General features: G+C 38.7%; 1 protein-coding gene across 6 annotated transcripts in view; it reads right to left on the minus strand.

The window, feature by feature from the left end:
• Positions 1 to 14,808, minus strand: part of unc13a (unc-13 homolog A (C. elegans)) — a 56,172-nt gene that overhangs the window by 32,850 nt on the left and 8,514 nt on the right. For 4 of the 6 annotated variants that reach the window (XM_015051715.1, XM_015051695.1, XM_015051706.1 and 1 more), the window contains exons 7-21: positions 14,520 to 14,574; positions 13,767 to 13,796; positions 12,629 to 12,824; positions 11,321 to 11,440; positions 8,543 to 9,352; positions 8,017 to 8,110; positions 7,216 to 7,262; positions 6,989 to 7,067; positions 5,028 to 5,033; positions 4,728 to 4,802; positions 4,407 to 4,626; positions 3,012 to 3,239; positions 2,657 to 2,798; positions 2,178 to 2,347; positions 1,896 to 2,011 (exon numbers count right to left, since the gene is read on the minus strand). In XM_015051715.1, the coding sequence (XP_014907201.1) occupies positions 1,896 to 2,011; positions 2,178 to 2,347; positions 2,657 to 2,798; positions 3,012 to 3,239; positions 4,407 to 4,626; positions 4,728 to 4,802; positions 5,028 to 5,033; positions 6,989 to 7,067; positions 7,216 to 7,262; positions 8,017 to 8,110; positions 8,543 to 9,352; positions 11,321 to 11,440; positions 12,629 to 12,824; positions 13,767 to 13,796; positions 14,520 to 14,574 (2,388 nt within the window). The remainder of the gene's footprint in view (positions 1 to 1,895; positions 2,012 to 2,177; positions 2,348 to 2,656; positions 2,799 to 3,011; positions 3,240 to 4,406; positions 4,627 to 4,727; positions 4,803 to 5,027; positions 5,034 to 6,988; positions 7,068 to 7,215; positions 7,263 to 8,016; positions 8,111 to 8,542; positions 9,353 to 11,320; positions 11,441 to 12,628; positions 12,825 to 13,766; positions 13,797 to 14,519; positions 14,575 to 14,808) is intronic. The other 2 variants (XM_015051724.1, XM_015051732.1) reach the window with 1 other exon arrangement.

A 14,808-nucleotide genomic window follows, 5' to 3' on the forward strand; every position in this document is an offset into this window, starting at 1 on the left:
AGGAGTTTAAAATTAATTAATCAACCACCGCTGTGTTCGCAAAATAAATATCAAGCCTGAAAACCTGATATTGTAACGGACTGAATGTTATGTTTTTAACGTAATCTCTGCTTGGGTCGAGGAGCTCAGCTCGTGGCGGTTGCCATGGCAATGGGCGTGCTTAAATGACAAATAGAGAGAAAGAGTAAAAAAGGTGTAGTGGTTTAGAGTTGATCACCTGTTCGAGTTGTTTTACCTTTGTTTACCTTTGCCTTGGCGCATCACAGGCGCCGTAGTTTCTGAACGATAAACTTGGACTAATTACCTCGTGAGTATACGTCATTCACAACCAACATCAAACACGGTAAGTATGTTTCATTAAGTATTTAACAAACAAAATGGCTTCTACCGCGATAGTTTTGTGAAATTAAATTAATTGTCTAATTAAAAAAAATAGTTCGGTGCTCTCTGGCATCTTGCTTTGAGCTTGCAAATTGTTCATGTCTTTACGTACCACAGTTAGTTAAAGTTAGTTTTTTCAGTGCTCTCCGGCTCTCTGTCCCTGTTGCTAGGTCTTTAACACTGCAGCTGGATCACTGAGAAACTTTCCTCCCACACCTTCCACTGGTTGGGATCATAAGAGATTCAGTTTCAGACCCATGGTGACTCACTTCTCCACCAGTTCTTTGTCTCTCAGTCATCTCCAAACCTTTCATCGTCCCAACACTTTTACTCAGATCAACTCTCTCTTGATTTCTGTCACCCTTTAATTCCTCTAGTTTTTCATCCTGTTCCTTGAAATATTTCTGTCCTTTTTTTCAGTAGTTTGCAATTGAACTAACCAAGAACTGTCAGAAACAAAAAAACAGTTTTTTGCAAACTTTACTGATAAAGGGAATCTTTTCCAATGATTTTAAAGCATCTTATCCAGGCAGGATGCAGAGGAACAAGGCCATATAGTCTTAAGGAATGAAAATCTGCTGAAACGTCACAAGTTGTTGTGTGGGAGAGAGTAAGGTAGACAGGTGGTAAAAATGCAGTAAAAAAAGAGGGATGGAGGTGAAAGACGTAGCTGGAGGCTGTAGGGAAGTGTTAAGTACGAGATAAAAGGGATGTTTGGTTTTGCTACAGTAAATATGAATCCTCATTTGGAAAAGTTAAAATTAGGGTTCTATGGTATTTTTAGAGAGAGGAAGTATGAGGAAATGACAGGAACAGTGAATATACTAAAAACATCTCAAGAGCTCATTATTGGACCAAAATAATCCACTGAAATGCAAAATCTCCAAAACGCTGATCATTTATTGACTGTTTTTTTTCCTTCTGCACAGAGTCAGAACATAAAAGTGTCTATCTTCGCTTTGTAGGAGAGGGACTAGTTTCTTTAGAGAAAATAATATTTTAATCTGGAAAGGACCATTGCCATGTTATCTCTCTTATTGTAATCACAGGTTCCTAATCTTAGGAAGCAGTTATTTTAAGCTTTATAACTGCTCTCACTGGCTATGTCAAAGTTTTTGTACCATCTTCTCATCCTTTTCTTACTAACAGAGATCAGCGGGTCTTTCCTGAAGAGCATGTTCTGCTGTCTTTCCCGTTTTGAAGGCTTGCTAAAACTAATGTGCCTTGATATAATCTCCGGAAAACAAAAAGACAAGCACATCAACTTAAAAAAGAAAAGTATAAATTAAAAAATTCTTCACTTGTGTTTAATTTAATATTTAATATATATTGCTGAAGGTACCATTGCACTTTAAACCAGTGTGATACTGGTGATTTTGTTTAAACAAATTTAACAGTTTTTTCCCCTACTGAATAAATTTTCTCAATGTAAAGATTGAGTTTTTCTTAATTTTTCAGTGTGAAATTATGCTACAGCAATAGAAAAGTTGGGCTTTTTTAAAGATAAACATTACCTCATGCAGACAGGTGTACTGTACGTGATATGGAGCGACTGTCTCTTCTCCTTTAATTTCCACATTAATGCGCATTCGGATAGCCCCAGACACGGCTGATTTGTCCGTACGTTTGTCTGCGAAGTGCACAAAACATAAAGACCATCACTCAACTTCATCCTGAAATTTCTACAATTGTAACAATTAGGTGACCCTTGCAGCTTCTGCATGGTAAGATAACCCAGAAGCTGTGAAATCATTGCACTTTAAACAAGCAGGAACAAAAAAAAAAACAGAGCATACCAAGATTATACCAGACGTCCATCTCTCCACTCAGAGTGCGGACTTCAATGATAGTTTGACCGAGGAAGTCGTCCGACTCTCGCTTGAACTTTTGCTTCACACGAGACTTAATATCATCGTCTTCATCCCACACTCGCACCTTGATGCGGTCTGAGGAGTTGTGACATTCACTAGAAACGTGGAACAAGAGATTAAACCGCGTGCATCAACAGTTCAGTGATATCATGACTCATGCCAGACGACCTCCAAAGAAAAAATAAGACTAAAATAAACTTGAGAAGGTTAAACCTGATTGATGCTGGAATTAATTGCCATTGCAAATTATCATATGCAAGTTACACGAAAGATATAATTTGGGTGCCTTTTGCAAATCTTAAATTTGAACTGAGGCTTTGTATGATCTACCACTGAATACTTTCTGCTGAAGCAACTACACAGTCTCAACCTGTATAGTGACTTTTATGTCTTTTATTACTCACAAATTAAATGTTTCCTCCCAGACAGGGTTGAGGTTGCCATAGATAGTTTTGGTCCTCTTCTTGGTCTTCCCCACCTGGACAGTTACATAGGGATCACTGGAACCAGTTTTATCCTTTGCTTGGAGACCCTGAGCACACAACACTGAACAAAAGGGAAGAAACAATGCACGGTAACTGTGTGTGTACCTGGGTGTAAACAGTTGCTTCGTACTAAAATGTGCAACCTGTGTTCCTGGCACAAGGACGACTATTTGTCTCTTTTTACAGACCAACACAGCCGTCATCTCCATTGACGGTGATGCTGACCGTATTGGCCAACTCCGTTCAAGGTGAGCTGAACATGGCTTGCCCTCACCTGTGATGCAGATCTTAGCTGACCATTTGGAGGTGCCGTCGAGCACGCTCTGCTTGATCTGCTTCATTTGGGTGACATGGGTGGACTTGACGACAGCAAACACTTCCTGGATGAGTTCAAAGATCTCCGGTTTGTTCCTCTCACGGATCTTCATGCGGTCTTTAAGCACCATGATGATGTTCTGGGTTCTGTCCTCTGCACCATGCTTGGAGCTCTTCTCTGCAGCTCCTGGTTGCAGAGACAGTCAAAAAGTTATGTCAGGAAAGGGATTAGAAATCATAAATGACATGAACTTGATTTCAAATAAATTGTGTTGACAGATCGGGACAATAAATACATGACACCATAAGCAAAAGTTCATTATGGAGAAGCAACGTTTTCAATATCTAGGAAATTCATTTTCAATCGATTTTAATCCGTCATAGTGAGAAGTTTATGTGCGCAAATGAAAAAAGCTATAATCTATTTCATGAATCAAAAGCAAACGGAGCTCTAAGCAATAAAAAGTTGAGCTAAAAACTGTTCAAAAACAGAGAGCTAAATGTCAAGGAAAGACAAACTGCCTTTAATATCTTTCACACAAAAAAGGAAACAGAAAAGGAGGAGGAGGACTCTGTTTTTGATATTGAACATAAGAAGAAATAAGTAAACTGAATGGTTTTTCTGTTAATAAATAGAAAACATAACATTATACACAATAAATCTTTCACTGAACACACAATCACTTCAACAAAATCTTTAGATTTAGGGTGCTATTAATTTTGAAAAAGAAAAGGAAGAAAACGTGAAATGTTACTCATGCTAGTGGAATAAATGTTATATTATTTTGGGCTTTTAAAGAAGTTTCTTCAGTGTCTAATTTATGGATGTATCCTCAAATATCACCATTAATTGACAAGTTGCTGGATACTTGTCCAATCTTCCTTAATTAACATGAACTTATTTAAGCTAAATTAAGACATGGTGGCTTAAAGGGAAGCTAAAAGCATTCTGACAGAAACCACAAGGTGTTTGGAGGCAGATTTTATAAGTTCTCTGGTTCTAACAAGAATCGAATTACTTGAACAGAAGTCAAAATAAGCAAACAACAATTTTTTAAGAGATAACAGTGTGGGTCTTTGCGACATGTGTCTCAAAAATGGCCAGGAATGCTTTAAACACAACACAAATAGCTGTGAATAAAATAGAAAACAAAACAAAGCCAATCAGTGTAGATGTCAGTTTCAGTGAGAAAATGTTTTGATTAAAATTCACCCGTGAGCTAATACATGGCACATGGGTGCCTTTACTATCTGTCTTTATTCATTATGACAGTTTCAATCTTGCTAGGTTATTTCTGCACACTTGTGTTAACCCGTCATGTCACGCACAGTTTCGTCCTAACACTTCTCTTACTTTGTAGACAGTCAGCATTGAGCAGGTCCTGGCACTTCTCATGGCATTTGACTCCACACTCAGTGCAGCGCATGCCTTGGCGAGCAATACCCCACAGCAGACCTTCACACTCGTAGCAGTAAGTTGGAGTGGTTGCTGTCCACACCTCGAAATTGTGTGGGGTGGTGCAAGAGATCGGGTATATGAGCGCCTGAAGGGTCTTCTTGTAGACATGACTCTTCTGCAGAATGAGCAGAAAAGATTCGCTAAGAGTCTGATGCTCCACACTCAGAGTGAGTTACTGTCATTAAAGTGTGTTGTTTGAGTAAACTGGAAACAAACCAGTTCTTCGTTATGCAGGGTGCTGGACGTTAGGGCTGAGGTAATGCCAGCCTTCCTGGAGTTCTGGACCAAAGACTGAGTGAATGAGCAGAATGGAAATTAATAACTATACTATATGTAATATTGCATATATGCTATACTCTTTATCTTATGCACATCTGTGAGCCCAAAAAACTTAATGTAATATGAGTAAAACTTCATATTATTTCTTTAATCGAACGTGTGCAATCAAATGATAACACAAACATACACTTTTACAAACTATTTAATTAAAATATCTTAATATGAAATAATACTCACCATTGCCTTTGGTTTAGGAAAAGAAAAGAAGGAGATATTTAACATTAGACACAGCAGGAAAAACGGATTTATTCAGACAGTGATAACATACCTTACTATAACCAAAACTGTAGCCTTAGTATTAGTGTTAATACTAGTGGTGGAATGTGATTAATCACATTTTATCAAATAGCAAAATATGACAAAGTTTTTCAGTTCAGTTAGTAATATTTACCTTGATTTAGTGGAAACTGGGTAATGTAATGGTTATGGGTAATGTTTTTAGGGTGTTATTTATTCAACCATACAGATCAACATAAATTACATTCAAAATGTCTGGAAGTAAACCAGCAATTTTGTATGACATACTTTTCTAAGTTATACAAGTTCAGAAGTTGAATATTTCTATATTTTACATAAGAGAGTTTGTGTCATTTTGTTTTTCTTTTTTACTAATTGAAACAAAAGTTCAAATATAAGAATTGCTATTTTATTATTTAAGCAAACAAATAGTCCTAGCCCCAATTTAATATGTACAAATCAATCAACAAGACAAATGAAGATGCAGCTTCGGTTACATGTGGAGATTCATAACTCTTGATGAAGATGCTCTTGCAACCACAGCTGTTATTTGATAGCTGAATGTAATAACATTTACTGCTTATTCAGGTGGCACTCGTCCGTCTCCAATTAATTACAGGGATCACTTTCACAAAACAGTGTGTGTGTGTGTGTGTGTGTTTGTGTGAGACCATTGGGGGAGCATAACGTAGGTGTGCCAGCCTACGTCTGCTTGTACCTGAGAGTGCTGAAACTTATTAATAATTAAGAAAGTCACTGTTGGCAATTATTTACCTCCATTGTTCCATGGAAAGGGAATAAAAACTGCACAATAAGCTTATTGTGGCAATTAATTTGTGCAGTACCTCACAAAGGTTTTCACACCTCTTTGAATGTTTCATATCTTGTCCTGTTACCATGAGAAACCTGAGTGTACTTTATCTGGATTTAATGTAACAGTCAAACATAAAGTAGCACATAATTGCTAAATACTAGGAAAATGATTAGTGGTTTTAAAAATTAGAAAAGCGTATTCTTTGTGTTCATTCAGTCCTTTATATTCTGATGGCCACAAAACATTACAGTGTCACCAAATGCCTAATTAGTAAATAAGAGTTCACTAAAGCCCCTGCTTTTTTGGCATTTATTTGTGAAAAATAAGTTTACATTTATGCATCATTTTGAATCCAATTTACTATTGAGCAATACTTTGTTTTAGTCTACGACATAAAACACTAAAAAAAATATTGAAAATGTATGATAAAAAGTGTAAAAAAAACTTTTAGGGTGTGAATATTTTTGTAAGGCATTCAGGTTTCTGTCTGTACTCAGTTGTGTCACAAAGCAAATTAACAATTTAAAAATTGGATATAATAAGATGAAATAAAGTCCTAAATAAAATAAACTCACAGTTTATTTCTTGAAATGTATGTAAAGAGCAAGGTACGGAAATAAAATCCCACCAAGCTATCACTCCCTACTTATATAGATCTAATGTGCTTTAAGAATGACTTTGCAATGGATTTACAAAGAAACATATCTCAGAAAAGGTTTTATGTTTGTTACAGTCATATTAGCAGTGAGGTAGTGCCAGACAATTATGCTTGTTGATGACAAGTGTGCAATCATATTTATCTAAAACTGAACAAAAAGTAAGAGACCTCTGTCTTGATGGCATACTCCCAATCCTTGCAGCTTAACCAATCAGTCAATAGAAAATGTGCTTCATACTATTAAAACAAGTGGACTGCAGGGGGTTAAAATACACACAGGAAGAAGAAGGGATATACACACAGGATAGAAGAAGGAAGAATACATAATGGGAATGAAAACAAAAGAGGGAGAGAGAGATAGAGAGATGGACTGGGGAGATGTGAGACACTTAGTCAAAAGACAGAAATGAGATTAGAGCAGAAACTAACCAGATCTCTGACCAGAGGCATTGCTTTCCTCTTTCTAAGGTCTGGCATGCTGTCAATGCTGTACAGAGCACCACCCATGCTGGAAAAAGAGACACACCACTGTTATCATTTCAAATAACAGCTGTCAAAAATCTGGACACAACAAATCAATTACACAACTGGCTTGGCCTTTGTTTGACAAGTTATAGATTTTCAGACATAATGTTGTCAGGTTCATAGTTACTTACCCGGCAGACAAAAGCAGTGAGGCAATCCCAACATGTTCTCCTCGGGCCTGTGGAGAAAGATGAATAAAAAAAAAAAAGCAAAGAAGACACAATGCTTGAAAAGCATTTAAAGCCTACAGAGAAATTAAAATGTTTTCCTATTGTCAACAAATAAATAAGAGGATGAGTTTTTTCTTCAGACACATAGAAATAGTCATACAGCTTAGATGCACTACTCATGTAATCATTCCTACAGCTCAATGATAACCACGTTCTTTGTCTGGTTGCCTCTTCAAAAATAATAACAGACCTTGATCATCATCATATTAATGCACAGAAAAAGGTCTGCCTAAGATGCGTCCTGATTCCAGTTTTACAGGTTTGGAGGAGTTTATCATTATCATCCTAAATATCTGTGAGTGCTGTGAGAGGAACACATGTGGCTACACCCACCTGAGAGTCTTTTCCAGCCATGGGTAATCAGAACGGACTACATGCAAATCGTTACGGGGATGGCAAACAACTGAAAAGAAAATAATGAAATGGCAAAAACAATACGAGGGGAAAACAGAGACTAGGCTAACACAACACATAAGATCGCAAAGGATAAAAAACTGTAAAAAATAGGCGGGCAAAAAATCAGTAAACATGTAAAATACAACACTGCAACATGCAGGGACTCATACAACATATAGTGATCAAATAATTGAATATTAAAGCACAGAAGCAACAGGGTAAACATACAGCAAATTCGTAGACATTAACCTGGCAGGTATGCAAGCAGACACAACAATAATATACTGAAACATCTGCAGTTTGTACCTCTTGTAGCTGCAGTCGTACTCTACTGAAAAGGCGAAGCCAGTTAGCTTTGGCTCTAGCAGGACCTGGCTCCATGATTTCTCTCTTTGGGAAGCTGAATTAAGGATTGAAAACAAATGCAGTAGAATAATTTAGACCATCACACGTAGTGATAGCTAATAATATGTTAGTTAAAAGTGAATCAGAAAGTGTCTAACACAAGGGATTTACAGATTTGGTCAGACATTGACATCGACTCAAAGATTTATGTTCACTTTCTTTAAACTCAACACAGGGACAAATTATATATACAAGCCCGAATACATGTGTACAGGTCCACTGATACTTAAGTCTCTTAGTAAGATGCATCTCAAGCGAACTTCTGGAATAATTCTAGCTGGATATGCGACCACTCTCCAAACCAGAAATATTACTCATAGATATTGTATTTTTGCTGTTTTCAGTGGATGTGAACCAAAAACAATGACACTTTAAGAAAGCTTATACATTTTGAGTCTCCAACGAGATCAGCATAGAAAGACTTTACCTTGGAACAGGAGCTTCTTCTGTTTTCTCCTCAGGAGCAGGCTGCACAGTTTCTGCCGCTGGGGGCTGATCAAGAGGGTGAACGTCCTCCAGAGGGGTTTCAGCTTTGGGCTCTGGCTCCAGGGGCTTGGTGTCCTGAGGTGGAACCTGGGTTGGGATGATTGGGGAGGATGTTGTGTCAGACATCTGTTGCTGTGATGGAGCAAAGGAAGGCTTGTTGGAATCTGTAGCATCAGAGGGCAACACGCTGTCCTGTGAGACTGGAGGTAGTTCAAGAGCTGCACTGGGCGACTGGGTCTGATCCTGGGCAAGCCTCTGCTGATGCAAAGATGCTTGCTTCTCCAAAGGCGGCCTGGAGAAAGACAGGCCATCAGATGGTGGCATCAAGGTGGATGCAGAGACTGATGGCACTGAGGGAGTGTAGGTCGGCTCCTTGTCTTGGCTTTGTTTGTCACCCAGTGGATACATGTCTTCCTCTCTGTAGTGCATCTCTTCCTCATCTTGATAGTTATACTGCCCTTCCTCTGTGTAAATGTCACCTTCCTCTTCATCATACATTGCGCCCTCTTCTCCTCCATCTTTGAGATAGCCTCCCTCGTCACTGTAGACCCCTTGTTGGTCCTCCCCATCCCAGCCCGGGGAGTCTTCTTTGCCGTAGCTGACGGAGGAGTGGCAGGAGTGGTACGAGTCGTTTTCATCGTAGAACTCTGAACCTTGAAAGCTTTCACCGTCCTCTGGAGGAAACTCCTCGCTAAGCTGAGAGCTTCCTCTGCTCAGCTCCGCTGATGAGGCATAGCGGCTGTCTGTGGGACTGACATGAGGGGGAGATAAAGACGTGTTAGATACGTACAACCCACACGGATTTGAAGTATAAATGACAGGGGATCCCCACAGCTGTGTGATTAGTTAGGTTGTCACAGTTAAGGAGCTTCTGCTGAGGCCAGGGAGGGAGACAGCTAATCAAAGACTAATGTAGCTTACAAACATATTAATACCCCTTTTAATTTTTTTTTCACATTTTATTACATTGCAACCACAAATTTCACTTCATTTTCTTGGAATTTTATGAGACAAGCCAACACAAAGTAGTGCATACTTGTGAAGAGGAAGAAGGAAAATGACTGAATGGAGTAAGGCAAAGTTAGTGAACACGTTCGAGGAAGCCCACATACTAGCTAACTTTAGCATCTAAGCTAACCTTAGCACCTAAGCTAACATTAGCATTTTATCTAATTTTAGCATATACACTGTTTTTGCACACTACATGGTTTAAGTCAATGTTAGTAATAAATAAAAACTAAACTTAACCTACTGAAAAAAAAAATAGGATGGCCACTTCACTGAATAATCCCCACCTGGTTGTTGTTAGATTTTAATTAAAAAAAAAAAAAACATGTTTGAATTTCCTCTCAAATCACAATCGAGCATGTCTATTACACAAAATCTTGACAATATACTTTGAAGTTCATGGCTGCAACCAGACAAAATGTGAGTTCAAGGGGCGTGAATAATTTTGCACTGTAATTCCAACCAAATGTTTTTGATTAGTTATGCATCTTTTTCATAGCAAGATGCGTGTTTTAGTAGAGAGAAATAAAAGGTTTCAAGAGATGCTAATTCAAACATAAAGCAGAAAAAAAATCTTCATACCAACCCATAACTGAATATAACACACCTCTCCAAAACTGAGGAGGAAAAAGCAAATAAACTTAGGTCATTTATTTGTCTTTCGCAGATAAATATGTGAAAAACACGTATTTACAAAAGTGGCTATTACTCACTGGGACAGCCCATGAGTCAGAGAGAGTTTGCAGAGACACAGGAAAACATCTTCTTAACCACACTGCAACAAACACTCACACTTCACTGTTTTGTCTATGTTTACAACAGTGGTCTTAGTTCAATAACGCACAGTGCAAGAGCAATAATGGAGAGAACTATATAATGACTTTTGGGCTGTGAGCCAGAGGGAGTACACAGTAGTATGGATGAATGGTCACAGACACCACCACAGCACTCCCTTTTTTCTCAGTTCATAACCTATCATACTTTCTCTCACATCCAGAATCACATAGTAACAAATTCCCCTTATTGCTAAGTCTAAATACATGTTTAACCTCTTATTTTCTGAAAGAATAAAGATTAAACTACAAACTGAAGGGGAAAATAACATTTCTTGGCTTCTCTGTTAAGGCACCATTATCAGAAATACAGCCTTTACTGACTCACAAGTGGGATTTAAATGTGTATAATTACCAAGTGTGAAACGGCCAGGACAGAACAGGGCCCTTCCTCAAGTCTCACATACAGGGTGAGGCTGTAATAACAAGCTGTCATGACAACAGATGCGCACAGACTCTTACAGGCAGTCCCAACGACTCCAACCAACAATTAATCCATCTGCCTCCAACTGCTGAAATATCAGACATGTCCACACATCATGTCAATCATTCATCCTCTTCCTACACACACAAAGAGAAGGCTGTACAGCTTTTCTAGCCATAAACACAATGCATCATTGGTTGGATCTGAGAAGTTTTTTTTTTTGTTTTTTTTACCAAGAGCACAATAAGGACAAAAGCAAGAACAGTAGTCTTCTATAAAGTTATATATAGAAAATACATATACAAAGATAGGATAAGAGCGCATGCATGCAAGCACATCGAGCGAGGAGGACGGGACAAGTCCACCACTGACGTCACAGCGAGACGGTGTCACAGGCCGGAGCAGGATGAGGAAGAGGAGGAGCACAAATTGCAGAGGAGGCACAGAGACCCACCTATCCGACAGAGAGTGCCTACTGTCTAGAGAATACTGACGACTGGTGCGCCGGCTCGACCCTGAGCCTGAGTCGATATCGCTGCGCCCGTTGGTGGCAGAGTCTAAACTATCATAGCGTCTGGTAGGAGGAGCGGGAAGGGAGGTGGGGAGGAGTGGAGAGGTGGAAAAGGAGCATCAGTATAGCTCAGTGCAAATCTTTCAGAGAAAGCTCGAACTAGTCTGAGCTGCTGGCCTGCCTGGTTAAGGAATGGTTCACAACTTTAATTTAAAAGTAACTAGATGGAGTTTTGATTTGCTTTATCCGGCCATGATGTGCACAATTTATCTGTGATCCCACAGGCCTTACACTATTAATCTAAGACAGGTGTATTTTGAGCGTTACTTGGAATTGTTTCCTTACTCTGAGCTTATAAACAACAACCTGAGTGGCAAAAGGAAGTTAAGTTTAAGATTGTGTTTATGAGATTTATAAAGTATGACTACGTTTAAGAAAATATTTACACTATCTACGGCATTGCTAAAGGAGTAACACCTCTGGAAACTTTCAGACAAATTGAGATATTTGGTCATTTATGATAATGTTAGTAGAATGTGATAACAGGAAGAAAAACTTGTTTAGTTTGTGAACCAATCCTTACATATTTTGAAAGAAAAAAAAGAGACATTGCACTTGAAAATGAACTTCCCCTCCTGATTCTTGCCTAAGGTAAAGATCTACAGTAGATTTAAGCCTTCCTGAGAAGTACTTCTGCTTTGATCCTCTGTTGCAATTGAGTTTTCTGCACCAGGCTGTCGAGAGGAAATCACTTGGGGTTTCATTCATTCACACATGCATACAAAGATGCAGACGCACACACATGAATTCACACGATAAAAAAAAAAAAAATCACAAAGGCCCACTTCAGTTCATACATGACCTGTATACAAGAACTCTGAGCCCCAGCATGCTTGTATACACTGAGGCCTGGGCTGTTCTCTAGAGGAGGAGAACACAGTGGGAGATGTTACTATGTACAACATCGAAACAAAACAAGGCCACAAAAGCTGGGTGGTCTCAGACGTCCGACGGGATTTGTTGATTAAGGAAGAACTTGTTTTAATTGGGAATGACTAATCTCAAAAGACTGTTTTTTTTTGTCCTTCTGCAGCCAAAAAAAAAAAAAAAGAACTGAACAAAACAAAACAAAAACCACTACCTTTTTTAAAAATCCTGACCACCACCATACATTATCTCTCCAGAGACATATTCCATCTGTCCTAAGTAGACTTTGGTGTGTATTTATAGTATTTATAGCATGCATGTTACCTCATGGTTCTGTGATCGTAGTCCAGCTCATGGATGTCATCGCTGAAGGAGTGCCTGTAGTGCTGATGCCGCATTGGGTACTGGTGCATGGAAGCATTGGGCTGGGAGGTGGTGTAGAAGGGAGGCGGGATGCTGTTACTGGTCTCGCTGCGGTAGTCACTGTCCCTGTCATCAACGGCGCTGTCTGGGTCCTCGTCTGTTCACACAACACAGTGGGAGACAAGACGAAGCTGGGTTGTGAGGCTTGGAGAGATCAGAAATTGTTGCCAACAATGTTGTTGCTTGTTAAACTTGACATTAATAACAGCAAGGATATGTAAAGAGCTATGTTATTTAATCTGTAGAGGTTGAGCGAGCAAAATAATGAAGAATATTGAAAGACTTGAGAAATGTGAGATTGAAACCTTCTGTAAAGGTTAGTGCCAGAGATGTCTACATAAAGAGGTGGGATGAACCTCTATGTGGATGATCAAGGATTTGTTAGTTTAAAGAAATATAAAATAATGACCAAGTACAAATATGTCTCTCTATGTTTTTATGCCTAAGCTTAAGGAATGGCCCTGAAATCAGACTATTGGAAAATTATAGAACATACCTAAAAAGCAAATTGAACTTGGCCCCACTTTGTCTGATAAGAGAGTGGTCAAATATCTAGCCGGAGTTAAGCTAGAATCGCATTAATTCTTTAAAAATGAATGCAGTTGAGGAGCAACTTTAATCCAAATATTAGTTGGAGCATATTTATATATTTGAGTCTGTATGTGCAATTTACACCCCATCTAAACTAAAGAAAAGTCACATTAAATGTAAACTTGTACTCCAAATCCTTTTTTTAATACACTGAAAAATCGAATTCTACACCAGTGTCTCTTTGATTATCTTCTCCTGACTATTATTATTCCTACTGCCTCCTAAACATAACTAGTAACTCATGATTCTTCACTGAAATTAATTAAATATATCTAATAATTTACTCAAAATATTTTAACGTGAGCTGGAGCAAAGTTCAAAACAGGAAATCCATTTTCATGCACTTACGGTCTCAGAGGAAAACTCCACTGGGAGATCATTACACTGAGATGTGGACAATAAATACAGTTGCACAAGCCATTAGCAGAAGTGCATGACAGAAACTTACTCTGCTGGTCTCCCCACAAACTCCAATTACCTGCACAGAAAGAAATTGTTAACTTGTAAAAAAAATTATTTGCAGATATAATTCAAACATATTAAAAATCCACCAACAAAGCTAACCAAACATGAAGGTCTGCAACCCTGAGAAATAATCATCTTATGGTGCAAATCTATTAGATGAGAAGTTATGAAAGAGTGACTGGGTGCATGTCTTTGTATGAGCAAATAAAAAAGAAAGAAAGACAAGGCCATTCTAGCAGCTTATATAAAAACCGACTTTTTAAAAGCAGCTGCCCTTGACGCTTCAAAGTAGCTACAAGCAAAAAAACGCATATATGCTGTTATCATTCACACAAACACAAGCTCCATTTGAATAAAGAAAGAAATGCAATTGTAAGCGGACTTGAACTGCACACGTTTCTCCACCTGCTCCCCATGTCACCATCACTAGACACAGACATAGACAGCAAAAGCGTGTGTCGGACACGCAGCATATGTCAACTCAATTTCATCACACATTTTAAGTCATTCTGGAGCTCAGGCAGGCATGGATTTATGATTAGTCACATCGGTTTTTCCCTTGCTTTCCTCCCCCCATCCTCTGTTGAATCTAATAGCTTCATTTCTACTTTCTGCTTAGTCTTTTTTCTCAATGAGTCAAGGCAACAGAGCAGAGGGAGCGGGGAGAGCGGAAAACAGGACACAGCGGGTGACGGCACAGAGGGAGGTGAATGCAGAAGACACCGGTGACACTCACAGCACTGTGTGGAGGGGGCATGGAGTGATTGCTCTTGTTCTTCTTGGTAGGCATACTGACGTTGAAAGAGAAGCAGTGGAAACAGGCATGTTAGGAGAATAACATAAAGGTCTTTGACTTGAAAATAATTCAGGGAAACTAGATCTTAGCTCTGACAGCTCTGCTTTTTCTTGCAGATATGGAAAATAAATGAGAAACACAAATGGAGGCGAATTAGATCCAACGGATAATATGTATTTTAGAAGACTATATTATAAGGAGAAAGATAAGTAGCTGCAAGTGGCATTTA

This window comes from Poecilia latipinna, unplaced genomic scaffold, assembly GCF_001443285.1.
Source record: "Poecilia latipinna isolate Pla-1442-1.1 unplaced genomic scaffold, P_latipinna-1.0 Scaffold52, whole genome shotgun sequence".
Classification (NCBI taxonomy): domain Eukaryota; kingdom Metazoa; phylum Chordata; class Actinopteri; order Cyprinodontiformes; family Poeciliidae; genus Poecilia; species Poecilia latipinna.